The sequence below is a fragment of the Sceloporus undulatus genome, chromosome 3 (assembly GCF_019175285.1).
Source record: "Sceloporus undulatus isolate JIND9_A2432 ecotype Alabama chromosome 3, SceUnd_v1.1, whole genome shotgun sequence".
In the NCBI taxonomy this organism is placed as follows: Eukaryota; Metazoa; Chordata; class Lepidosauria; order Squamata; family Phrynosomatidae; genus Sceloporus; species Sceloporus undulatus.
The window spans coordinates 241189210-241215767 of NC_056524.1; the positions used below are offsets into that span (position 1 = coordinate 241189210).

At 39.7% G+C, this 26558-nt stretch overlaps 2 protein-coding genes across 3 annotated transcripts in view; one reads left to right on the forward strand and one right to left on the reverse strand.

Annotated features, from left to right (window-relative positions):
- Positions 1-6862: 6862 nt before the first annotated feature.
- Positions 6863-7921, forward strand: LOC121925969 (glucose-dependent insulinotropic receptor-like). The gene has a single exon (XM_042458527.1). It carries the CDS (start codon positions 6863-6865, stop codon positions 7919-7921), a length of 1059 nt encoding a protein of 352 aa, XP_042314461.1.
- A 1007-nt stretch (positions 7922-8928) lies between these two features.
- Positions 8929-26558, reverse strand: part of ERICH6 (glutamate rich 6) — a 48655-nt gene continuing 31025 nt past the window's right edge. For both annotated transcript variants that reach the window (XM_042460102.1, XM_042460100.1), the window contains exons 14-18: positions 18245-18396; positions 16699-16784; positions 15610-15768; positions 13441-13672; positions 8929-9900 (exon numbers count right to left, since the gene is read on the reverse strand). In XM_042460102.1, coding sequence (XP_042316036.1) covers positions 9640-9900; positions 13441-13672; positions 15610-15768; positions 16699-16784; positions 18245-18396 — 890 coding nt within the window. In that variant the 3' untranslated portion in view covers positions 8929-9639. The remainder of the gene's footprint in view (positions 9901-13440; positions 13673-15609; positions 15769-16698; positions 16785-18244; positions 18397-26558) is intronic.

Genomic DNA, 26558 nt, shown 5'->3' on the forward strand with positions numbered 1-26558 from the left:
AGAATTTATTTACAAATTATGGTGGAAAATAAGTATTTGGTCAATATCAAAAGTTCATGTCAATACTTTGTTATATATCCTTTGTTGGCAATGACAGAGGTCAAACGTTTCCTGTAAGTCTTCACAAGGTTGGCACAAACTGTTGCTGGTATGTTGGCCCATTCCTCTATGCACATCTCCTCTCTAGAGCAGTGATGTTTTGGGGCTGTCGCTGGGCAACACAGACTTTCAACTACCTCCAAAGGTTTTCTATGGGGTTGAGATCTGGAGACTGGCTAGGCCACTCCAGGACCGTGAAATGCTTCTTACAAAGCCACTCCTTTGTTGCCTGGGCAGTGTGTTTGGGATCATTGTCATGCTGAAAGACCCAGACATGTTTCAACTTCAATGCCCTTGCTGATGGAAGGAGGTTTGCACTCAAAATCTCACGATACATGGCCCCATTCATTCTTTCCTGTACACGGATCAGCGTCCTGGTCCCTTTGCAGAGAAACAGCCCCAAAGCATGATGTTGCCACTCCCATACTTCACAGTAGGTATGGTGTTCTTTGGATGCAACTCAGCATTCTTTCTCCTCCACACATGACGAGTTGTGTTTCTACCAAACAATTCTACTTTGCTTTCATCTGACCATATGACATTCTCCCAATCTCTTCTGGATCATCCAAATGCTCTCTAGCAAACTTCAGACGGGCCTGGAATGTACTGGCTTAAGCAGGGGGACACATCTGGCACTGCAGGATCTGGTCCCTGGTGGCATTGGGCCCAGCTCTCTGCAGGTCATTCACTAAGTCCCCCTGTGTGGTTCTGGAATTTTTGTTCACCGTTCTTGTGATCATTTTGACCCCACAGGGTGAGATCTTGCATAGAGCCCCAGATCGAGGGTGATTATCAGTGGTCTTATACGTCTTCCATTTTCTAATTATTGCTTCCACAGTTGATTTCTTCACACCAAGCTGCTCACCTATTGCAGATTCAGTCTTCCCAGCCTGGTTCAAGTCTACAATTTTGTTTCTGGTGTCCTTTGACAGCTCTTTGATCTCCACCACAGTGGAGTTCGGAGTGTGACTGAGGTTGTGGACAGGTGTCTTTTATACTGATGAGTTCAAACAGGTGCCATTAATACAGGTAATGAGTAGAGGACAGAGGAGCCTCTTAAAGAAGAAGTTACAGCTCTGTGAGAGCCAGAAATCTTGCTTGTTTGTCGGTGACCAAATACTTATTTTCCACCATAATTTGCAAATAAATTCTTTCCAAATCAGACAGTGTGATTGTCTGGATTTGTTTTCTCACTTTGTCTCTCATAGTTGAGATCTACCTATGATGTCAATTACAGGCCTCTCATCTTTTTAAGTGGAAGAACTTGCACAATTGGTGGCTGACTAAATACTTTTTTGCCCCACTGTAGCCTGAAAGTAAATATTTATTAATTTATTGGCTTTATATCCCCCCTTTCTCTCAAAATGGGAGAAATACCTAATATTTTTAATAATTTTGTCCATGAAACAAAGTTTGTGCACACAGATTGTAAGCCTGAGGGCAGGGAACCGTCCAATTAAAAAGATTGTATGTACAGCGCTGTGTAAATTTACAGCGCTTTATAAATAAAGGTTAATAATAATAAATAACAGACCTGTCAGAGAACAAAGTTGACATTATCTTAGCCACCAGTGTGGACAGTTTTGGATTTTTTGAATATTTTAAATTTTGAGATTCCAGATGAGTGATACTCCACTTGTACTAACAAAAGACAGTACAGTGGTCCCTTTCCTTACACGGGGGTCCATTCCGGACCCCCCCCTCCGGTGTAAGGGAAATTTCACGGATGCTCAAGCCCCATTAAAGATAATGGGGCATGTGCCGCAGAGGCACACGCCATGGGTGCATGCACTATTACTTTTTCTGGCATGTGGTGCCGCTTCTTCCAGCACAGCTTCCAGCATATTGTGGAAGCTGCATGAGGCGCGCCCATGTATGACAGGCGCACTGTATATACTTTCTAGTTCAAACAATCATTTCTGAAAGATGGTTCTATGCAGCTTACATTGCAGTGTCTTTTCTGTGGTCATAAATAGATAGCCTTTTAAAGGCATAGGTAAAGCCCCTAAAAACAGGCCAGTTGGTTCTCTGTAAATTGCTTAGAAACAGCTGAAAGGTACAAACTCCTTTAAAACACTGTTTGCAGAGCTATTACTGGAACTCTAGTGATGCTTATCTTGGGATGGTCAACATACAACCAGAATCCGCAATAAATGTGAACTTAATGAATAGAATGTTTGAACAGAGGATAAATTGATAGCGTATTAGCACAAGGCTGAATTAAAGCAGTTCTACATGGTTAAATATAGCAGTAAAACACACCTGTGGCTGTGAGCTGTAAATGTCTTTCTTTTGAAGTTATTCTGTGTGCATTCATCCTTCAGAATACTTTGTACCAAGCAGGCAAATATAGTTTTATTTGATTCTAGGGGGCATTCACTCTTTTTTGTTTCAAGGAGATCTGGATCGCCAAGGTGACACAACACTAGACATGACAGTATGATGATGATGATTTATTTATAGCCCACCTTTTCTCAAGGAATCAAGGTGGGTTACATCTTAAAAACCATACAATATAATACAATAAAATATCAGTTACCATTAAAGCAAGGTCCCCTCCAACCCAAATAAAAAGTTACAATTAAAAAAACTAAAATAAGAACAAATATAATAAAGGACAAAGCGGGGAGGGATAGTTTATGTTTGCAGGACATCGGCTGCCCTGCTCAGGTTGTAACTAATTAGGAAAGGCCTGCTGGAAGAGATCTATCTTTATGGCCTTAAAGGCCGTAAAGGTGTTAATGTGGCGCATCTCCTCCATAGTCTAGGAGCATAGCCTAGGAGCAGCGGTGGAATAGGCCCTGTGGGTCACAGCAGATAATCTTGATTTCTTTAGGCTGTAATAGAGGACCGAAGGGTGCAGGGTGGACTATATGGAAGAACGTGTTCCTGCAAGTGATCTGGAACCAAACCATGTAGGTCTTGAAAGGTAATAACCAACACTTTGTACCATGCCTGGAAACTGATTGGCAGCCAGTGAAGGGAGGTGAATCAATTTGCACAGAGCATCCTTGCCTGAGACACTAGAGGGTGCTTAGGTAGGAAAGGTGATCTGAACTTGTATTGAGATGAAACATGTTGCTGGTTAGTGATCTATCAACACACTTACCGGTATACCAGAAGCAAAGAAGATGGAGAAGACTGATGAGGTTGGTTTTGGGGGCCACAGATGTAAGATTCAAACTACCCAAAATGTATAAAATATATGAACAAAATCTTTGAATTATTGTCAGAGCCCCCCCCACCTGAACAAGCCCAATAAATAACTTGATAGCTGTGTAGGCCATGTAGAAGTAACAAGAAGGTACAGAATTTGTTCAAACTGTCACAAATAAGGTCCATTTCCCTCTAAATACACACGTTTATAATCTCTAACTTGGAGAGAGTAGAAAGTGAAAGGGTGTGGCAAAGCAAGGTGCAAAAGTATGGCAAAACTGATTGGGGAAAAAACAACCTGGTGCATTTTACTCCAGGTCCCTAACCATTCTTTGTGTGCATGTGCGTGCCAGAGTGATCTGGATCTTCAGTAGTGTGAGTATGCTACCAAATTGATCCAGGTCGTATTGCAGTGGTTCAGGAAATGGTGGCGGTGCCATTTCCAGCAAAGAAACAGTTAACAGCTGGTGAACACAAATATGGTGCTTGTTCCTGGCAGATGAGGGGGAGAGATCTCCTGGTCCCCCGTATCAAGTAGTGTAAGCACTGATTTAGCCAAGACAATATAGTCAGTTATATTTACACATTTCTCTTTCCCAGTAAAATATTTTTAACACAATGGGCAATGAAATAAAACCAATCCAAAACCAATCATCTATGGTGCAGTCTTCTAATAGTTGCCAAGCAGCCATTATACTTAGCAGTTTATTCTTCAAGACAACTTAGGCCCAGGCTGGCCTTAATCAATGTAAACATGGAACCATAATGGATGACTATGGTTTCTACATATAAATGTTTTTATCTTGTATCAACCAGTTTTTTATTAATGTACAATATCTGCTGTACCAATAGAAGAATTAAGGAAACCATGTAAACTAAATGTTCATGGTTGTGGAGAAACTAAAATGCAGGTGCATGATCTAGAGTTGTTCAAAAGTGACTATTTCAATAGGGAAGAATTGTCAGCATACAGATGAGGTAGTAAGGTAAGTAGAAATTGAATTACAGTGGGCCCTTGATAATCTGCTGGGTTTTGATTCCAGGAGCCCTGTGGACCCCAAAATCTGGGTGCTTGTCCCATTTATATACAGTCAACCATATTCATGGGTTCAAGCATCCATGGCTTGAAAATAATTTTTTTTAAAATATACATTCCAAAAAGCAAAGTTTGATTTTGCTCTTTTATCTAAGGAATGCCATTTTACTGAGCCATTGTATTTACTGGGACTTGAGCAACTACGGATTTTGATATACAATAGCAGTAGCAAGTACATTTCTATACCGCTTATCAGTGCACTTAAGCATTCCCTAAGCGGTTTACAAAGTGTAAGCTAATTGCCCCCAACAAGCTGGGTACTCATTTTAGCAACCTTGGAGGATGGAAGCCTGAGTTGAGCTTGAGCCCTTTTGCTGGTATTGAACTCGCAATCTTATGGTTTGTGTGTGAGTGGCTGCAGTACAGGCATTTAACTACTGCGCCACCAGGGCTCTTAAATATACACAAGGGGTCCTTGCTACAATGTCATAGCAAGATTAAGGTTTGCTTATATATTTGGAATATTTTCAAGCTGTAGATAAAGAATCCATGGAGATGGAGGGCCAACTGTATATTGCTGCCATGATTCATGAGACAAAGTGTATAAGCCATAGGTATTAAACAAACACTTGGTTGTTTATAAACACACACCCACACCATGAATATTCACTCTTGTTTAGAAGAACAATGGAGGATTACTTTAAAATGATAATGTTTGGAAATAATCTCAGATCCCAATGCATGTTTAATGTCAGATTGTGTATTTTAACTTCTCTGAGAAGTACTTGGTCCTGTACACAGTTGTTACTTGATGGACCGATACTAAAGTATAACCTACACTGGATTTATTATATCAATGCAGTGACAAACATTTTATATGGTACAGTTTAAATTAATTTTGCATAACTAGAACAATGTTATATAGTAAGAAATAGCACATCAACTTTTCAAATATCTACAGATCTCAATTAAATGAAAGCACTTGATGGGCATATAAAATGGATTCTTCCTTTGAATGCATTTTTTAAAAAAATGATTGGGAAATAATTTGCAAATTAGATGAGTTGAACTATGTATCAAAAAAAGTCAGGTTCTTGACTTGCTCAACGATTAAAAACTAAATTCTTAAATATTACCTAGTTTTCTATTTTTATATATTAGATTTGGATGAATAAGAAAGTGGTGGCCTTGAAAAAAGTAACAGTGTCGTTATCTTTTACAAACAAGTTACAATGAGAGCCAGCATGGTAATGGTTTGAGCATTGGACTACTCTGGAGACAAGGGTTTGAATCCTCACTCAGCCATGGAAACCCACTGAGTGACCTTGGACAAGTCACAATCTCTCAGCCTCAGAGGTTGGCACTAGCACACTCACGCTGATGAAACTTGGCAAGAAAAACCTGTGATAGCGTCACCTTAAGGGTCACCATAAATCGAAAATGACATGCAGGCACACAACAGATAAACAATAATGTAACATTTTCTATCTTTTATCCTATTCAAGATTATTGTAGGATACTTATTTAACCTCTAAAATCAATGGTTCCCTGTCCTAAAGCTTTCTTCCTCAAGAGGGCAGCTATATTGTGGGGCAGTATTATGGCAAATGTTAAATTAGTAAGCAACTCACTATAGGCAGTGGCCTAAATCCAATTGTTAATCCAAATCCATTGTTTTTAACAGAAACACTACATCAATGGAATTTACACAGGTACCAATTTACAAAGTTCCCATTAATTCAATGGCTCTATTCTAGTTGGGATTAACAACTGGATCTAGGGTGCTGTTTTCAGATCAAATGCTGTCATAAAATATGTAATTTACAATCCCAACCACCTCTGGTATAACAAACCTTCAAAGCCAACCAGTATTGTAAATCTTAAACTCTGTTGAGATTTTCTGTTTTTATATGGATGTTTGACATCCATCATCCACTTAGCTGGAAAAAGGCCTTTTTTATTATAAGTGAAACATATTTTCTTCCCAGGATTAAATAATCAGTGACCTCATTGACATGTTCTGTGTTTTAATAGCCTCCAGACATTGGATCACTTTCCTGTATGCACAAAGCAAATACTTTTAATGCATGCACATTTAAGATGCCTAATGGGGTGGGATGGGATAACATTGTTTCTACTCTATTTGCTAAAGTCCATCCTTATCTTTCTGCGTCAAAGACAGTTTCAGGAACTGATTAAACAAGCCCCTTCCCTGTTTCCTCTTTTCATCCTGGCAAATGAATTCATTTTGCCCGAAGCTTTCAGCTGACAGGAGTTTTATCCTCTGTGCATCTTCAAACACATCTTTGAGGGGAAGAACCTGTATTCACTAACAAAACAAGAAGGGAGCTACAAGGGCATTAGCAATATCTCTCTGGACTATTTCCCATCAATTTGAAGACAATCATCTGACAGCATAACCAAGCATTCAAGTTAACAGGCTTTCATTTCTTTTTGCTGGTCTTGAGTAATTTGCTAACAAGTATATTTGCTTCCAACATGATGTTGCCTCTTGTGGGTTCAAAGAGGACATCTTAAACCCAATGTTCCTATCGCAGCTTGCTAAAGAAGATGCCCTCTATTGCATATGCAGTGCTACATACTGCCTTGAGTATCTGCATCCCATCTGCCAACCTGCTAGTCATCATTGTCATCTGTCAGCTGAAGAAGAAGAGACCAAGCAGAAACTATGTCTTCATACTTAACCTAGCAGCTGCTGATCTGCTGGTTGGTGTCATGTGCATTGGGGATGCGTTGGATGATGCAACAGATGCATTATTTGACACAAATCTTCTTCTTTGTCTCTTGAGGATCTGCATGAGCATTACTCCGTGCATTGCCTCCATCCTCACCTTGCTACTGGTTTCTCTGGACAGGTACTTGGCTGTGAGACTGCCCCTTCATTACCCTACTCTGATGAACAAGAAACCTATAGTCTTCTCTCTCGTTGTCCTATGGAGTGTTGCCTTCTTGGTGGGACATATGCCACTTATTTCCTCACAACTCCAGCAGAGCAATTATACAGGGGGTCAATGTGGGCTCCTGTCTGCCACTAAGAATGACTACTTATACATCATCTGTTTTGGCATCTTTGTTCCTGCCTTGCTGATGTTGGTCTGTTTGCATATATCAGTGGGTAGGATAGCATATCTACAGCACAAGCAGATCCAGCGTGCCTGCTTGCGCACAGATACCTTTATGGCTCATCTACGCCATTTCAAAGCACTGAGGACTGTCCTTATCATGATCATCTGTTTCATCCTTTTCTGGGGCCCTTATTACATGACTGCCATTGTGAAAGCTATCTGTAGCACCTGTCCTGTGCCCCCATTGTTGAAGAACTTTTTGTTCCTTCTAGGAGAAGCCAATTCTCTGGTCAATCCTTTTGTCTATTCACTGTATAGCAAGGATATAAGAACTCAGTTTGCCAGGCTGATGAAGTGTAAAAGGAAAGGACAGATAAAACCCTACAAGTCTTTTGGTCAGGTAATGGCCCATTTCAACATTGAAAATCATAGTGATTTAACCTCTGGAAGATGCACAAGACAAAATTCATCCTGGGATCAAGCTTCTAGCTCAGCTCCCTTTAAGAATTCTTCAGACTGCAGAGCAGTGTTCTCAATTTCTTGAACAAAGGTGAAAAGGGCAAGACTTAGCCTTAAACAAGTGGATAATTTTTGTATATTGATAATTAGTGAATAGATAATATAGAGGAAATTGCAGTCTTGTATCTAAACTTCATGAACCAAAATTTTGGCTGCATATTCCATCTCCTGCCTTACTGGCTAGTCAACCATAGATACAAAGGGCACAAATACAGGTTCAGTAATATGTAAAAAGTAAAGATATAGTAAAATAGTTTAAATCTGGAAATACAGTGGGCTGTCATACAACATCTATGTTCTTGGAATCTGTTGATGAACAGTAGCAATCAAAACCAGGATATTTTCCCATGCATGGCTTGAACACAGTGTAAAGTGCTAAAACCTGTCTTCAGTTTCTTGATAAAATCCTCTTTTCCTTCAACAAACAGTTGAACCAGGTATGTTTTTGGAGTCATTTTTCTTAAAGCAGGGGTGGAAACCAGGTGCTTTGGTCTACAAGCATCATCAGCACTACCCAGCATAACCTATGGTAAGAGACTGGAAACATTTTGGGGTGAAAAGCTCCCCATTCTTACCTAAGGGAGGAAAATTGAAGGTTTTTAAAACTGATTTTTGCTCAGGTTAAGAGTAAGAGCTTTGTAATACTCAAAAGCATGCATACTTTCAGAATAGTAATCCTGACAAGTACTTAAATCTGTTATTTTCTGAAGGAAATTCCAGTTGTAAACTATGTCTTGGGTGGCTCTCCATTAATTCGAATGATTAAGTCTCTGTAAGTGATTGTACAAGCCTCAACTTATTACCAAGAATATGAATTTTCAAAGATACAAACATATACAGTGGTACCCCGGGATACGAATTGATCGCGTTACGAAATTTCCGGGGTACGAAAAAGTTAGCTTGGAAAAAACTGTTCTGGGTAACGAAAGATTTTTCGGGTTACGAATTTTTTTCGGTGTGTTTCGGCGCTTTTTGGCACGAAATTTAAAAGCCGCGGCTTTCCAGCGCTAGCGGAAAGCCTTTTTTCGGGTTGCGAAATCTTTCGGGTTACGAACGGCGCCGCGGAACGAATTAAATTCGTAACCCGGGGTACCACTGTAGTTGGTTGTTAGTGCAGTGCCACTTGCTTCCTTTTCCCTGCAGCAGGTCAGTTTTGCAGGTAAGTGCAGGCCCCCAGGCCCTACTACTTGCATGTTAGTTTACAGGAATATCTGACTCTGCAGGAAGTCTGTGGATTAGATCTTAGTCCAGTTTTATCTCAATTGATTTAAGGCACACTAGTAATCTTGTAGCCTCAACTACTCAAAAATATGAGGATATTAATGAGAAATCTCTTCTTATTTTTAAAGTACAGAGGTAACTTTTTAAAAAAAAATTCTCAGAAATATGCTGGTTAAAAGTAATGCTGTAACATTTATTTAGGTTATTTTTATACCCCTCTCATCTTAAAAGGAGTAGTCATGCTTACACACTAGAACTCCTTTCCACACATGACACTATTTAGCTCTTTCGCTGATTGGCTCGAGATGTTGAGCTGAAACACTTCTATTTCGGAGGGTATTTGGAATTAGAACTGGGTATGTTCTTGATAATGCAGGAAGATATTAGATATTTTACCATGTTTTGGGCCAAGGATACATAAAATGTTTGCTCAACCTGATTTTCTGTACATACAGAATTCAAAATAGTAATAGGTATGCCCTACAGCAATAAAGCTAGTATCTTCATAGAACATGATGACAATCAAGTTGGTGAATTTAATATTTCCGTGATTAAATTATCCATAGCTGAGTTTATTTCACACTCTTTGCAGAGGTGTATTAGCCTCAGAGCCCGTTTCGAAAGGTATGAAGGAAACTGGACTTTTGCACCCCAGTCACTGGTAGGAAAGTCTAAGCACCCATGTATTTTTGCAAAGATACGGAGAATTTTTATTCTGCTGGCGAACAGCAGCAGATCATCGTCAGATATGTCCTTTGGCCATGGGTGATGATCAGGAAATAGCTTTAAGGAAACAAAAAGCAGGAAGTTAACATAGTGTTTTAAGACTTGTATGCTTCCAACAAATAGAATGTCAATGACTTGCTTAAAAATAAAACCAGGATGGATATCAGTTTAAATGAAATTAAAGCAGCAATTTACATACAAAACAGAAGTCTGATTCAAACTGTCGATCAAAGTCAAGATTTCTATTAACACATCATATGTTTCTTATATCCTTAATGGTCAAGGCTTCTATTTTCATTCAGAAATCATATGTTTCTCTCAACATGGTTGCAAAGGCCCTCTGCTCATTTTCAATTTAGACCTTGCAAAAGCATGCTGGTTGAACAGGGAGAAAAGTACTGTATGCAGTTGGGGAAGATGTTTGAAAAATTGAAATAAGATGCTGCCAGAGAAAGGGGTTGGAGCTTGTGATTCTGGCTTCACCCATATACTGTACAGTACTGACTTCAGCCCCACCTGCCTCTGGAAGATTACACTTTAAAAATGAAGCTCCTGAGAAAATAAAGGTTGCTGGCTTCATTCCCTCCTCCCCCAATTCTAAACAGAATCTAATAATAACTGTTTTATGGAACTGTCAAATGTCCTTCTGAGTAGACAGAGGATTGTAGTCTTAGAGATCAAAATGGTCAGCTGTTCTGTGTCTCTCATTCTCATTCTTGTTCACATCTGAACAAGATCTGGTAGAGCAAGGACTACTTTACACATTTTTTAAAGGATACATGTAACATTTGTAAAGTGGAAGTAAAAGAAAAATGCATTTATAAAGATCTATATCATACCAGAGAGAAAGAACTGGTTATTATCATCTTATTGAATGGTAAACCTGGTATTCCTGCCAGATATATCAGTTGGCCCTAAGCATTTATGACTTTTCACAAAGTGGTAGTTATTAGGCAAAACAATACTTTTTGTTGCTTCTGTTTTGTTTTCTGCATGAGCTGGAAAACATATTATTTGGTCTCTAAACTGAGTAGTAAATATATACAATTTGAGAACCAAGGATACTGCAGAGATTAGACAGCTAAAATATATCAAATATATAACTATAAATCCAGTTGTTACTCTCAACTAGAGTAGAGCTGCCAAATCAGTGGAACTTACTTAAATGTTGATTTAGCAAGCCCCCCATTGATTCAATAAGTCCAGTCTAGTTAGGACTAGCTATTGGAGTTCAGTCTTTAAGATAGCCTCTCATGCAGCCAGAACTGAATCAAACACTTCACAATCCTTAGCCCTCAGCATTATTATCACAGTAATTCATAGTACATGTCATACATTTTACCATGTTTATATGTTACTATTACTCAAATGTCTTTCTTCCTCTATGGCTTAACTCTCTTGATATAGATTTTGTCATATCTCTTACTTTTCTTTTTGTAACTTAAAGGACCCACAGCATTTTTGTTCTACATATTTAGGTGCTTGACACCTAGGTCAATAAGTGTTTGCATTTTAAAGCTAAGTCCCCTCCCTTCCTTCCTCCCTCCCTTCCTTCCCACCCCATGGCACTGACTTTGAAGAAAAGAAGACTGACAATTTACCATGTTTGTATTAAATTCAGGCATCACTTTAAAGTAATCAAGAAAGAGGAAAATGTCATATTAAAAATTAAGGCCGGAATCCTGTTGGGGATTTATGTTTTCATAAGTGGACTTATGAATGTAGAAATTAGAATTGTGCACTTGCATAATGTCATATCTACTAGAGGGCAGCTGTTACTTAAGTATGTAGCAGAGCCAATAAAGTGCCCAATAGTCATTGGTGACTGCTCCACAATGGGACTGATGTGCATTGCATGTGTCCTGAGTGCACTGGGCACCAATGCTTGTTGGCTACTCTTGCTGGTGTCCTGTTACACATCTTCTCACAATTCAATTAAGGGGTTTCTTAATACCTCTGCTACATAGACAGCTATATATAATCACAGTATCTCACTATATGTTGATCTTTACCAACAGCCTGTTGAATAAAATCTTCCATCTTATACTAAAGATACCTTGCACATACCTTTAATAATGACAACTATACTCTTAACAACTGATGTCACATCATGTTTACCAATACACCTCATTCAGGCTCTTATTGAATTCCTAAAATTTGGAACCACCAAAACAACTTGTGTACAGGTTTTTAGTGACTTAATTACATTTGTCCTCACATGTTTTAACCAAAAGCATCAACTTCAAATAAAAGACACAGGAATGGTACACAAATAATTATTCAGAAATGCTGCAGAAGGACCTTTAAAAAATGTTCAAGGCTGATCTTTTTAACCTGAAAGTTTTACAGAAATCTACTTTTCAATAAACACATTACTTCTTGCCCTTCTCTATGTCTCTTTATGGCACTCGGTTTTTCTATATATCTATATTTTGTAGAGAACCAACTCATTTGAAATGTGGTGCTGGAGAAGAGTTCAGCTAAATAGTCTTAGAGCAAATGAACCCTGAACTATCTCTAGAAGTGAAGATGCCTATAGTGAAGCTTTTGTCCTTTGGACATCTCAGATGATGTGACTCACTGGGAAAGTTGATAATGCTTGGTAAAGTGGAAAACAGAAGGATAAACGAGACCTCATTATAAGTGGACTGATTCAGTCAAGGCAGCCATGGCCTAAAATTTGAAAAACCTGAGCAGGGCAGCTGATGACTTGAACTCTTGGAAGTCTCTCATTTTTAGGGTTGCCATAAATCTTACTTGACTTGACAACAAATATTCTGTCGAATCAGGATGGGCAACTTCTAGGGATCCCAGTGCCATTTTTACTCTTTGACAGATGTGGGCAAGACATAAACCCCCAGAGTTTTCTGAAACCCACAAATGGCCCATTTTAACTCCAGAAACATCTGGAGGGTTCAATTTCCTAATTAAATCGAACTTGACCTCTGTGTCTGTCTTAGGCAAAATAATATTTTTAAAGAAACAAGGACTGTGAGAGGGGGTTGAAAGGGCATGCCATCTGCCCTAAGTGGCTTTTTGTGGAACCCCTACATTATTTGTTTTGATTAGCCAGAGTTCCTCTGTTATGTAGTTTTTAGGGTTGTAGAGTTTTGGGGGGGTTGGTTGGTTGTTTTGGGGGGAAATACTTCTGTGTTTCTTAATGGACTCATCATTTGGTTCCCTTTTTTAGTGAATACTCACTAAAAGAACTGTAAAGTTCAAGTGCTTATCTAAATATTTTGGATGTCCTCTTGAATTATTTAATTAAGTAATGTAAAACTACATGGGCTGAATCCAGTAGTCAGTGCCTAGAGTAGACCGATTGAATCTACAAGTATTTAGTAAGTCAACATTCATGTTAAAGTCCATTCAGTCAATGGGCCTGCTTTAGCTGATGCTCAATGTTGGCCCAGTATATCTACTTGCAATGTACCTATCTTCAACTTCAATTTTCAAATAGTTCTGAAGCAAGCTACTCCGCGTTTCTTTCCCCACACAAATGTTTTTCCATTCTCTCACAAAATAATCTAATTGTGACTGACAGTTAATAGAAATTCCACACCCCACATCCCCCCGACTGTCTCTAAAATAAAGTACCTTTATTTTTGTTCCTATGTTGATTTTTGCTTGCTTCCCCATTGCAAGAAAAGAAATGGCTATTTTGTCTTGTGCTAGTATTCTCACACCAACGTTCAGGTTCAAGGAGAGAAAGACAGGTTTAAATGGTACCCTGGGACTGCTTTTCTGCAAATTGTTTGGCCAGATCCACATTTTCACTTTGTTGCCTGCTTGATCTGAATAATGGCCTCCTTGAATTGTTATATTAATCCTGAAGGTGGAAAACAATAATTTCAGAAAAGGCTCAGACAGAAGAAGTAAATGAGTATACAAACCAAGCCCTGGCCTGCTAACTTTCATCATGTCCAAACAGTGTCACATCCAAGAGGGGAAAAATGCTAACATATAATGGCTAGTAATATAATTTCAGCTCCATTAGCAAGACAAAAGTAACCTTCCTCAAGATCCAGCTGCCCCTGTCCTGTGTGAAACTAACTGTACCTTTCTTAGGCAGACAGCATTGAATTTTTCAAGGAGTCTCTCTAATGTTACATGTAGAAAAGTTTTCAGGTACTTGCCAAATTTGCCAAACAGTCAAAACTTGCCAAGTGAAGTCCAGTGAAAGGATTTTATTTTTATTGAAGGTAAAAAACCTCAAAGAGTTAAGTCTCAGTCAATGGAACCCACCTGAGAGACTAGACTGGACTGGAACCACGGAAGCACAGTTCCTTCAATTTCCAAACTCCTTAGACATTCCATAAGAATATCATGGTCGATGGTACTGAACACTGCTGAGAGGTCCACAAGCACCAGCAAGGACACACTCGGCATCAGTACTCAGCTAACAGTATCAATTCTATATCCTGCTCCAAGACTGCCTTAAATTGGAAGGCAACTGCCATCTCAGTCATTTTGCCCCAAAAAGGAAGATTCGATAGTGATCTATGAGCCCCAACAGACAAGCCAAAATAAAGCTGCTTCGGGCCACTTTGGAAGTGTGCTGTTTAAATGAAGCATGCGTCCTAAGAGGCTGGAAACTGCACCAAAGCCATGCTCCAGTCCTAAGGACTGGAGCGGAGCTTTGGCGCAGCTTCTGGCCTCTTAAGATGCATGTGTCATTTAAACAGCATACCTCCAAAATGATCTGAAGCAGCTTTATTTTGGCCTGTCTGTTTGGGCCTCTATAGGTGCTAAAGCCCAGAAGATCCAGAGAAGGCTTTTTAAGAAGTGGTCATACTGTCACTTCTTTTAAACAAGATGGAAAACTTCCCTCCCTGTGAGATGCATTAATAACATGTTGCAGCTGAGATCTGACTGCATCTCCCTTGGACAACCAGCCAAGAAGGATAGGGATCATGGGATCAGACCAGCCTCCTTATTCATCCTAGCAGTTTGTTCACATCCACAGTACTCCCCAACTGAAACTAAAAAGCACAAGCTTTTGAGGTGAAAGGGGAATGAAATGCAGCCCTCCAACTCCAGTGAAGGACACTGTGTCCCTTGGGGCTTCTTCAGGTAGTTGTCCACCCCTGCTCCTTGAACCCATTGCAGTTCTGTGGCTTTGATTTTCAATGGTTTACAAGTTTCTCCCATCTTACTGTTGTGGAAAGGTAGGCAACATGTCATTGTCTAATGTATTTTTCTTTTTAATAATAATAATAATAATAATAATAATAATAATAATAATAATAATAATAATTTTATTTCTATCCTGCTTTTTGCCAGGCAATTAAAGTGGCGTACAACAAGCTAAAATACATCCATATATACATAGTACCCCCCCCACCTTAAAACAAGATTATTTCCCACCATGGGACTAAAGCCAGAGTTAAGAAATGTTACTTTTTGGACTGCAACTCCTAGAATGTTCTGGCTATAACAATATAAAAAGTACAAAAATAAACAAGACTTTTTTATATGATCTTCCATTTATTCTGGGGTGGGGACCTTGACTTTTTAGAGGTTCAGGTGGAACTTGCACATTTATTAAAATTTCCATTGTCCTTTATTTACATAGCATTTGGAAATCAATGAAAATTTCATAAACCTTAAGATATGACTTTAATACCAAAAGGTATTTAATGGCACTGCATTCATTTTTGTAGCAGTGACATATCCGGCACACTCCTTATATTGCATACAAAACTTAGAAGTATGCAATCTAACAAATCCTGGAGTGAATCCCTGCTTAACTTTAAATCAACTTACCACACAATTCCATTTGGATGATAGCAAGTCCCACTGCCACAGGAATCAAACACTCCTTGAATTTCTGGATTCTCAGGCTTGTCTTCTTGGACTATACAAATGTAGCCTGCATTCTCATTCTTTTGTACAACAATTATTGCCAGATTTCCAGATGGATAGCTGCATTTAGATAAGGCTTCTCTAACCCTTTTACTTGCTTAGCAATGTAGTCACTTTATCAGGCATGTGTATAATTTTGATGACTTAGTTCTTTATTACACAAATATAATATTTCATATTGTACGTAATGCCCTGGCCTTAACACACTGAAAAGATTATTTAGGCTGCTGCCCCACTATAGAAATAATTCTGCTTGGCACTGGTTTCTCATGGCTCCATCCTATGGAATCTTGGGATTTGTAGTTTGTTGGGGCACCAGAACTCTCTGAGAAGACTAAATAACAAAACTACAAATCTCAGAACTTCATAACTGTTAAAGTGGTTTCAAACTGCTTTAATTCTGTGGTGGAGATGCAGCCCCAGTTAGCATCCTGTGGCCTAGTGAGCCTAATTTGGTTGTAGTGTGAAGAAAAGTCTTCCCTGTTGTGGGGTCTGCCACATGAAATGATCTCTCATTGAAATTAGCAAGGCTCCAAGTCTTGGATGTTTCCACCATCAACTAAAGACTTATTTCTTTCTCCAACATTTTCCTGATTATTTCCCTTTTGGGAGAGTCAGTTAAGACTTACTTTAAGGATTCTTTCATAATCACTCACTTGCATAAATTTATCATTTTATGATTGCTCTGTTATTTAGCAATTGGTTTCATTACATCTATTTTTAACAGCTTTCAGACTTTTTCAGCTGAAGAATGACCTTAAATAATAATAATAATAATAATAATAATAATAATAATAATAATAATAATAATCAGAAAAGTGAGCTATATATTGACACACGGTAATAAGAAGAGTGAAATGTAAAAAACTAAGACCAGGAATATGGAAAGTTTACCTAAAGACTATTTGGCTACCTTTGTGCCAACTATTCCACTCCAGCAATTTGCACTCAATACCTTCCAGATGAGAAAGATAAGTTACAAAAAGATACAAGATTTGAGCTGTGCCATCTGGAAACATGGTAAGAAACTTCACACCATTTTTGTAGTATTGTTGTAAGAACTGGTTTTTCACTAACTGAACAAGAAAGAAAAACAATATTATTATTATTAGTAGTAGTAGTATAGTATTACTATTATTATTATTATTATTAAAACCATGTTTCAAAACAAATGTAATAGATTAAATAGCAGATTAACAGATAACAGACTGAGGTGTTACATTATAGTAGATGAATCGGGTAAAACAAATTATAAACAATAATAGATTGCATTTTGAGTATTCAAAGTGCAGTTTAGTCACAACCAGAGGAGGAGGAGGAGATAGGTAACAAAAAGTCCTGTGTTGCATCACCTAGCACAGAAATGTGTTTGATGGTGTTTTCCCCTTCAAATCTTTTCCCTCTATGAGTCAATGAGCTGCTATTTGCACTGGATGCTTCTCAGCTCTATAGTCTAGTGACTTCCAATAGCTAAGTGCTCTGACAGACCAGGAACCAGCAGGCAGCCAGGCTCAAAATGATGGAGAGCTGGGAAATGTTACATTTTGGTCTATAACTCTCAGAATCCACTAGCCATCCATTCTTGGAGTTGTAAGACAAAGATGTAAATTTTCCAAATTATGAGAATGGGCTGAGTTTCAACTTTGGAGCTCCCTCCTGGGGGAGATCTGGTTCTTCCCCTTATGATTGGCATTTAGAAATATCACTTTACATTTCTATAGTACTACATAGTGAACTAAGCACTCTTTAACCAGTTTACAATGTGTTAGCTGATTGCTAAGTGGGTATTCATTTTACCAGGCCCAAACAGACAGGCCAAAATAAAGCTGCTTCGGGTCACTTTGGAGGTATGCTGTTTAAATGACACACACATCTTAAGAGGCCAGAAGCTACACCAAAGCTGTTCTTAGGACTGGAGTGTGGTTTTGGCATGGTTCCAAAATGACCCAAAACAGCTTTATTTTGGCCTGTCTGTTCGGGGCCCACGACAGGATGGAAGGCTGACTCAACCTGGAGCCCTGTGGGTTTGAACTCACAATGTTATGGCTGCAGTACTAGCCTTTAACCACTGCACCACCATTTTTGCCCCAATACTCCAGAAGGTCAGGAGGAATTTCACAACCTTATAACCACCCCATCCTATGGGGAGAGGTCTTTTCTTCAACAAGTCATAAACTAACCCTGGGAGAAAGAAGAATGTGGTCTCTTCTATGCTTAGAGGGTGGTCTTGGAGGGATATGAAAGCAAAACATTTAAAGATTTTTGGGGGGGTCATGGCAGAATGAGGGTGCAGCGCTCCAAGGTCAGTTAGGGACCCTTGTCTCTTACAGTTGCCCATTCTGGTCTTAGCCAAACTAATTCCTTATTTTGAATGCCATTTAACTGCTCCGCAGACATGGAGGCAACTTGTTCTTTTCTGATTACTCATATTCACAGGCGACGACAAACCTAACTCTGTAGAAAAGAGCTCCACTCTGGAAGAAGAGAGTCTGGAGTGGAAGGGAGGTTCCAGTGTAGGAAACATCTAGGTGCTTACCTTTAAACCAGCAATGGTGATATCACAGTAAGAGATATTGTAGCTCACATCTTGATTCCCTCTTTTTTCAGATAATTGGAGCGGAATCCTTGTCCAGAGTGACTCTTGAGACATGGTGTAGGAAATTGTTCTAAGTTGTTTATTGTCTACGCCTTAAGGAATAGAAAGTGTTACGTGTGTTATTAAAGTCAACAAAGTCAGTTTAATTAAGAATGGGGGAAAGCGATTTTCATTCAACTCAGATATTTAAAGTCAGACATTAAACATTTAGGACTGTTGGGGCCAACTGGAGAGGGCCATTGAAATCACAACATTATAGAAACATGCAATTACAAAGGAACCCAAGGGTCATCCAGTCGAACTCCTTGCCTAAGCAGAAATCTACTGTTAAAGCACGCTGAGTGGTGTTGATCCAAACTCTGTTTAAAAATCTCAAAAAGAGGGGAGTCTACCAGTTTCCAAGGTATACTATTTTACTGTTTAACAGCTCTTACCATTAGGATTCTTTCCAATGTGAGGTCATTATCTCCTTTCTTCCAATTTAAATCCTCCGGAGCAGCAGAAAACAAATTAGATCCTCCTTCTATATGACAGGCCTCCAGATTTTTAATGATAGCTATTATATCAGAGGAAGGAACTGATAAAATCACCTCTGAGTATTCCTTGCCTAAGAAAACCCTATGAAATTCATGGAGTCAACATAAGTCGACAGGCGACTTGAAGGTACCTACATCTCTCAGTCTTCTCTTCTGAAACCCACTCTCTCAACCATTCCTTGTAGGGTTTGGTTTCAGAAGAGAAGACCGAGAGATGTAGGTACCTTCAAGTCGCCTGTTTGGTTTCAGTCCAGCTTGTTAATGCCCTTCTTAAATTGTGGTGCCCAGAACTGGGCATAGTATTGCAATTGATCCTTAACCAAAGTGGAATAAAAGTAGTATCATTTCTGAAAGTGACTTTATTAGCCACAATTTATATAAATCCACTGAATTTAATGTAATTACTATTGCTGGGATGAACACTGGGTTTAGTAGATCAAGGAGATCAACTAGCAGAGCAACCTACTGCAACTAGAGCAAGCAAATGGCTAGTGTGGGGGCTGGCAGTTTCAGAGGTCAAAATGCCCAAAAATGTGGGCAAAGGAGACCAGCTGCATCATAAAAGTGGCCCCCTGTGATGTATGTAAACAGTGAATCACTGCTTTTTAGAAGCTTCCAGAAGAGGCAGTCCATCATTTTTGACAGAAGAAAAGGGGGCAAAATAGGGAAATTCTGGATTCAGACACAGGTGGGGGGGACGGGACATGAGTCCCCAGGGTCACATTTTGCCCACTCTGCTCTACTATACCAAAATGTTAATGAGCTGCAAAAGCATTTGAGCAATGGCTTATACAACAGTTGTGCAAGCAGTATGAAAATATTGGCTGTAATTATGAATGAATGAATTAAAATATTTATGCCCCAATTATATCACAGGATATCAAGGTAGTGGGGAAACAAAATGTACTAACTCTGTGACAGCTGAATATCACAGTCTGATACAGATATTATCTATTTAGCTATCTTTGGTAGAAATTTTCAGAGTAGCTCTCAATATACGATTAAAGACTACTGTTGTAAAGTTATTAACAAATACACATATTATAAGAAAACACAGCAACAGCATAATGTTACATAAAATCCAAGTTTAAAAATATTCCACAGGCTCAAGAAGGGTGAACAAATCTCTCAAAGCAGCTCATAATATGAAATGTAAAACTACAAGAATGAAGTCAAAGCCAAATGATCAAATTATAGCAAAACTCAGATGCAAATTGCCATATAAAAGGCTAATTCAAAATTACATGGCAAACTCAAAGGGTTGGAAAAATTGTCAGAGCAGTACCCAAAATAAAAAAGTACAACAATAAAGCTAAACACTCACATTATAGCAAAACATAACTGCAACATGATAACTGCATGAAAACCAATCTGTTCATACCAGGTTCAAAGATTGGACCCTGCATCATCTGGTCTCCCCACCAAGAGGACAGGGGGAGGCTAGTTTCTTTGGCCCATGAAGCCTCACTAAAACTTCTAAAGTGGAACTAGGAAGCTAGAACTGCAAATGACAATATGGAGTTTATCACACAGGACAGATCCCATGCAGAAACTGAATTTAAAGTGGAAAAAAACACAAAAGCAGGTTGATTTTCACACAATGTAAGGGTTAATGAGCATTAACATGACATTAACCCAAATGGAAAGCTGAAAAACCTGCTCCTTTTTACTTTCAGAAAATCCTGAAAGTAAAAAAGAGTGAGCTCTGTTGACTTTCCATTTCGGTTAATGTTGCGTTATTGCTTATTAACCCTGTGTCTGAAAATCAACCCACTTATGCAGGTTTTTTCCAGATTTTTAAATCCCATTTCTGCATGGCATCTGCCCTGTGTTATAAACTCCTACATTTCTTAATCATTAGGTCTGCCCTCTTTTATTGATGCCCAGTTGGTCTAACATCAATACCAGGAAAACGTCTAGAGCAGATCATTAAACACAGAGTCTGTGAACATTTAGAATCACAAAAAGTCAACATGGGTTTCAGAAAAAGAAGTCATGCCAGACAAATCAGATCTCTTTTTTTGATAAAATTACCAGCTTGGTAGGTGAAGGGAATGCTGTGGATATAGTATATCTTGATTTCAGTAAGGCCTTTGGCAAGGTTTCCCATGACATCCTTGCAAACAGGCTTGTAAAATGTGGGCTAGACAAGGTAACTGTTACATGGATTTGTAATAGGTTGACCGGCCGAACCCAAAGGGTGCTCAACAATGGCTCCTTTTCATCCTGGAGAGAAGTGATCAGTGGGGTCCCACAGGGCTCTGTCCTGGGCCCAGTGTTATTCAACATCTGGATGACAGAATTGGGAGCATACTTATCAAATTTGCAGATGACACCAAATTAGGAGGAGTAGCAAATACCCCAGAGTACAGGTTCAAAATTCAAAATGACCTGAATAGACTAGAAAGCTGGGCCAAAGCTAACAAAATGAATTTCAACATGGAGAAATATAAGGTACTGCACTTAGGGCAGAAAAATGAAATGCACAGATATAGGATGGGGGACACCTTGCTTATTGAGACCATACATGAAAAGGATCTAGGAGTGCTAGTAGACCACAAGTTGAATGTGAGTCAACAGTGTGATGCAGCAGCTAAAAAGGCCAATGTGATTTACAGTGTCTAGATCAAGGGTAGAAGTATAGTGTCTAGATCAAGGGAAATAATAGTGCCACTCTATTCTGTTTGGTCAGGCCTCACCTGGAATGCTATGTCTAGTTCTGGCACCACAATTCAAAAAGGATGTTGACAAATTGGAGCTGGTCCAGAAGAGGGTGACCAAAATGGTGAAGGGTCTGGAAATCATGCCTTATGTGGAAAGACTTAGGGAGCTGGGTATGTTTAGCCTGGAGAAGAGACAGTTCTGGGGTGATATGATAGACCTGTTTAAGTATTTGAAGGGATGTCACACTGAGGATAGAGAAAGCTTGTTTTCTGCTTCTCCAGAGACTAGAACATAGAACAATGGATGCAAGTTACAGGAAAAGCAACACCACCTCAACATTAGGAGGATGTGGATGTAAAAATATTACAAGATATATTATGTAATGAGAAATATAAATTTCAATAAAACTTTAAAAAAAATATTAGGAGGAACCTCCTGACAATAAGAGCTGTTCGACAGTGGAACACACTCCCTCAGAGTGTGGTGGAGTTTCCTTCTTTGGAGGTCTTTAAACAGAGCCTGGATGGCCATCTGTCAGAGATGCTTTGATTATGAATTGCTGCATGGCAGGAGGTTGGACTGGATGGCCCTTGTGGTCTCTTCCAACTGTATAGAATCATAGAGTTGGAAGAGACCGCAAAGGCAATCCAGTCCAATCCCTGCCATGCAGGAAATCTAAATCGAAGCATCCCCAACAGATGGCCAACAGACTACTGTTGTAAAGTTATTAACAAATACACATATTATAAGAAAACACAGCAACAGCTCCTCTCAGTGACCCACAGAAATGGGTCACAATTTGAAAAGTTTGAAAGCTCACCGAAGCAAAATAATTCTATGATTCTATTCCATCTGGTCCATTGTCTAATACTAGACAGTGATAGTTGCCAGCTTTTGCAAAAAAAATTTAAAAAATTAATTTTTTTAAAAAATTAAAAAATAAAGATAAAAAACTTAAATGTGATTTATCACCATGCTATTAGAGGTATAGAGTAGCTGCCCCACTTAAAGTAACAACTGTAGATATCAAAACTAAATAAGCAGTGCATTCTACCTAATTATAAACAAGGTTGTACCACTCGCTATGAGGTTCTACTATGTATTTCTCAAATACTCATGTATATTTTGCAATTCTGTTTCTGAAACTTCATGCAGACATCACAGTTTGTTACTATCTTCTATTTGTGCATTTGTGTCTGGCCAGTAGAGGGTGTTTCTGACTTACTGTCTGCATAGCATCATTCCAAGGTGTCTTTTATGGACCTGTTTCAACATTTCAGGATCCATAACTTTCTGGAAAGTAATTCCCGATCCTTTCAGGATCGGTACTGTGTCATTCCCTAAAGCCCTAAGGGAAACTAACTGCTGGTGGGTAGGCCACCTCCCACCAAGTATTATGTATTTAGTAGTGGTCACTATCTTCTTGTTGATTGTTTTTTGTAATTATATCTGCTATGATTGTTTACAATGGTGAGTTATTATCACTGTATGCATGTGTTCCTCCAAATCTGTCTTTTTGTTATTGCATCCTTTAGAGAAGTTGAAAGATAGGTCAACTGTAGGACTGTATTTTCATGGCTGGTATACTGGTATACTACTTGTAGATTGTATTTTGGAGCATCAGGATCATAGTGGTAACCTTGGTAGAGCAGAGGCTAGGGTCTTTTGGAAGATGGATGTAAGTGGTGCACGATCTGTCTCTACTACTGTCAGACTTCAGATGAATGGCATCTATCCTGCATCAATGTTGACCCAGAAGCTTGAGGCAAATCTGTTTGGAATGTGCTTTCTTTACTACCATCAACATGTTTGAATGTGGCTTCTAAGGTAACAGAATCTTTCATGTTCAAAATACCATGTCTAAGATTTTGTTTCAATACCACTCGTTGCCTTTCTTTCTCAGATCTTTTTAGGGCAGCAGTGTTTTCAGCTAGTTTGAACATGAATTGGGATAGATGAGATAGCATACATCAGAGTAAAATTTTGAATCCTTTAGGGTTTGTAAGATGGTTACATACACTTCAACTTTCTCCAATACTAGCAGTGACTAGCGACCATCTTAGTAATATTCCTCAGCTTGCACACTGTTCCTAACAGTGCAGCCATAGTATCATGTAATTCTTTGCACATTTGACTGCCAAGAACCTATAAAGTGCATATGGCAGTTCGTGTTAAGTGCTCCTTGGGTGAGACTCAGTGCTTCTTTCATATGTTTAAGTGCAGGTTTATTGCAGATGAACATGGTTTGGAGTTTTGGGTTAAAGCATGGATGGACAACTGTCAGAGGCTAGGCTGCAACAATACCCCCCCCCCCCAGATTATTTTAAAGGACTGTGTTCGCTTTAAACATTTACTCCAAAATGCTCTCTAGAAGATGTGGAGGGCCCTTTTGCCATATTTTGGTGGCCATGTTAGACTCATGGGAGGCCTTTTTTTACATCTGGAAGTAACTTATAAAGACAGTGTTCTACAGCATCTTAGTTGTTGTGTGCCTTCAAGTAGTTTCAACTTATGGCAACCCTACCCCATGAAGAAACATGGCAAAACCCTGCCATAAGTCAGAAATGACCTGAAAGCACACAACAACAAAGGCAACCTTACCACAGGGATTTCTTGGCAAGATTTGTTGAGACTTCCTCTGAGGCAGAGAGAGTATGACTTCCCTAAGGTCACCCAGGGAGTGTTCATGGCCAAGCACAAATTCAAACCCAGGTCTCCAGAGCCATAGTCCAACACTGAAACCCCTATACCACGCTGGCTCTTACTACAGCATCTGTGTTCCTGTATTGTACGGCATGTACCATTTGGTTGTGGTTTTCCAGAATTTTTACTTGTGCTTTTGATGATTTGTGCTCTCTGGCAATTTTGATGGTGCTGTATAGCGTTAAACTTGCTTCCATTAATAACGTTTCCTGTATCTCTTTGGAGTTTGATCCCATGAGGATTCTGGCTTTTAGTATGTCATCTGTATCCGTGAAGGCAGCCCTAATTGCAGCTGTGTTATCCATGCATCAGTAGATTCTGCCAGGCCTTGGTTTTTTCATAGACAAACTTCCTTTTAATGGGAGGTGTTTTTATGAGACCTCATTGCATTATGCTTCAAATAGAACTAATTTTCTTTAGGATTTTCTTCTTTTTCTTCCAGGCTGGGTAGGTTTACCACTGGAGAGCCATCTTCTGTACATACCCCTGTTGTTTCCCCCCATGCATATTTTAAAACCTGTCTCTGATTCTCAAAATGTGAGCTCCATGATTTCTTTCCATCTGATCAAATTACCTGCAGAGTCTCCATTCTCAAAGTCCATGCTCGCAATATTTCTGTTATGTCATGGCCAGCCAAGAGCAGGACGAGGACAAGGATGTGGCTCCTCAAGTGCAAGAGGAGATGGAGGCTATACCAGGTCCTAATCCTGCCCTGCCAGACCCCAGCCCTGATCTCCCAGCCCCAGGGGTTGAAGCTCGGCCAGGTCCTAGCTCTGTGGGGATCCCTTCTGAGGCTCAGCAGCCTAGTGGTGACTCTGGGGAAGAACCAAGCCTGGTGGTTCCTTCATTTAGGCAGCGGAGAGCTGAGAGTGCTTGCGTGTGTTGATCCAGGAGGCTTGCAGAGAAGCAAGGTGTTGATAAGTCACAACTGGCACAAGGCAGGGTGTCCTGCATTTAAACAGCTGCAGAACGCTGACCCTTTGCCAGCAATTATTGCAGTATCCTTCTTGGTGATTGCTGTCAGCACTGGCTTCTTGTTTCCTTGAACTCTTGTTTGCCTTGGACCTTTGACTTTGGAACGAACTGGACTCTTGTTACCTTCTGGCTGCCCTGACCTTGGACCAAACTGACTTCTGTGAACTCTGGTATCCTGACCTTGGCTTGTTTCTGGTGTGTTTCTCTCGGACTAACAGAAAGATCTGTAGACTGTCTCTCAGCTCCTTTCTTGCTGAGCCATCCTTATCAGCTTTGTTTGGACGTGTGCTGGCCGCAGTCCAGGACATGTTATTGGTTTTTGTGAAAGTCATGGTTAAGTTCACACTGGTACCATGAAATATTCCCAGGGTGGGAACAAAACTCCTTCACTGCCTAAAAGAGGAGTAATAGACTAACCCCTATTGCACTGCAACTTCACAACTACCCAACAAGGTGGACAACAAAGATACATTGAGATGGGTGTGGCAAAGCAATAGAGCTCTCTCCTTCATATACTGGCAGAGATAAAGAGACAGAGACAAAACAAGGAGGATGCAACGACAGCCAAAGCATCCACACTATCACCAGCATCTAGCACAGCTGACTTCTTCTTGTGTGCCCGCCAGCTCTGTGGACCTCTGTGGGAAGGGCAGAGGATTGCAAAAATGCCTTGGCCCTAACATCCATGATTTTGCTAGGGATTCATCCCCTTTCCATAGAATCAGACTTTCCACAGTCAGGCTCACAGAGCTAGCCACTGGTGGCAGTATAAAGACTGGCTGCTGTGACCTTTGCTTGCTACTTCTTGGGGTAGGATACAGAGGTGGCAGAATGCTTTGAGCCATCTAATTTCACGATTTGACCAGCCATACAGTTTGACACGTGTGGCATTGTGGTTTGTGTTGGACTGCGACTCTGGAGACCAGGGTTCGATATCTGGCTTGACCATGAAACCCATGTGTGACCTTGGGCAAGTCATGTGCTCTCAGCCTCAGGGGAAGAAAATGGCAAGCCTCGTCTGAATAAATCTTGCCAAGAAAATCCCATGATAGGTTCACCTTAGACTTGCCATACGTAGGAAAGGACTTGAAGGCACATAACAACAAAACAACAAGCAGTTTGGCAGCAGCTGCCCAGAGTAGTAAGCAACATGTCAAAGTTTTACACTGGAGAAGCTGTTGAACCCTGAAGAATGACAATTAGAGATGAGCAACTGTTTCTCAGATGGAATATTTCTGAGAAAAGTTCTGAGAAATTTCCCCTTCTTTTCCCCAACAGGATGGCCAGAAAGGGTTCAACAGCTTCTCCAGTATCCAATTTTTGCAGCCCCCCCCCCCTTGATGGGAAACAAGAGTACAAATTATCCAACTTTGGTA

Bases quoted from the DNA above. Each gene is read 5' to 3' on its own strand.
- LOC121925969 (XM_042458527.1), top strand. From the start codon at position 6,863: ATGCCCTCTATTGCATATGCAGTGCTACATACTGCCTTGAGTATCTGC.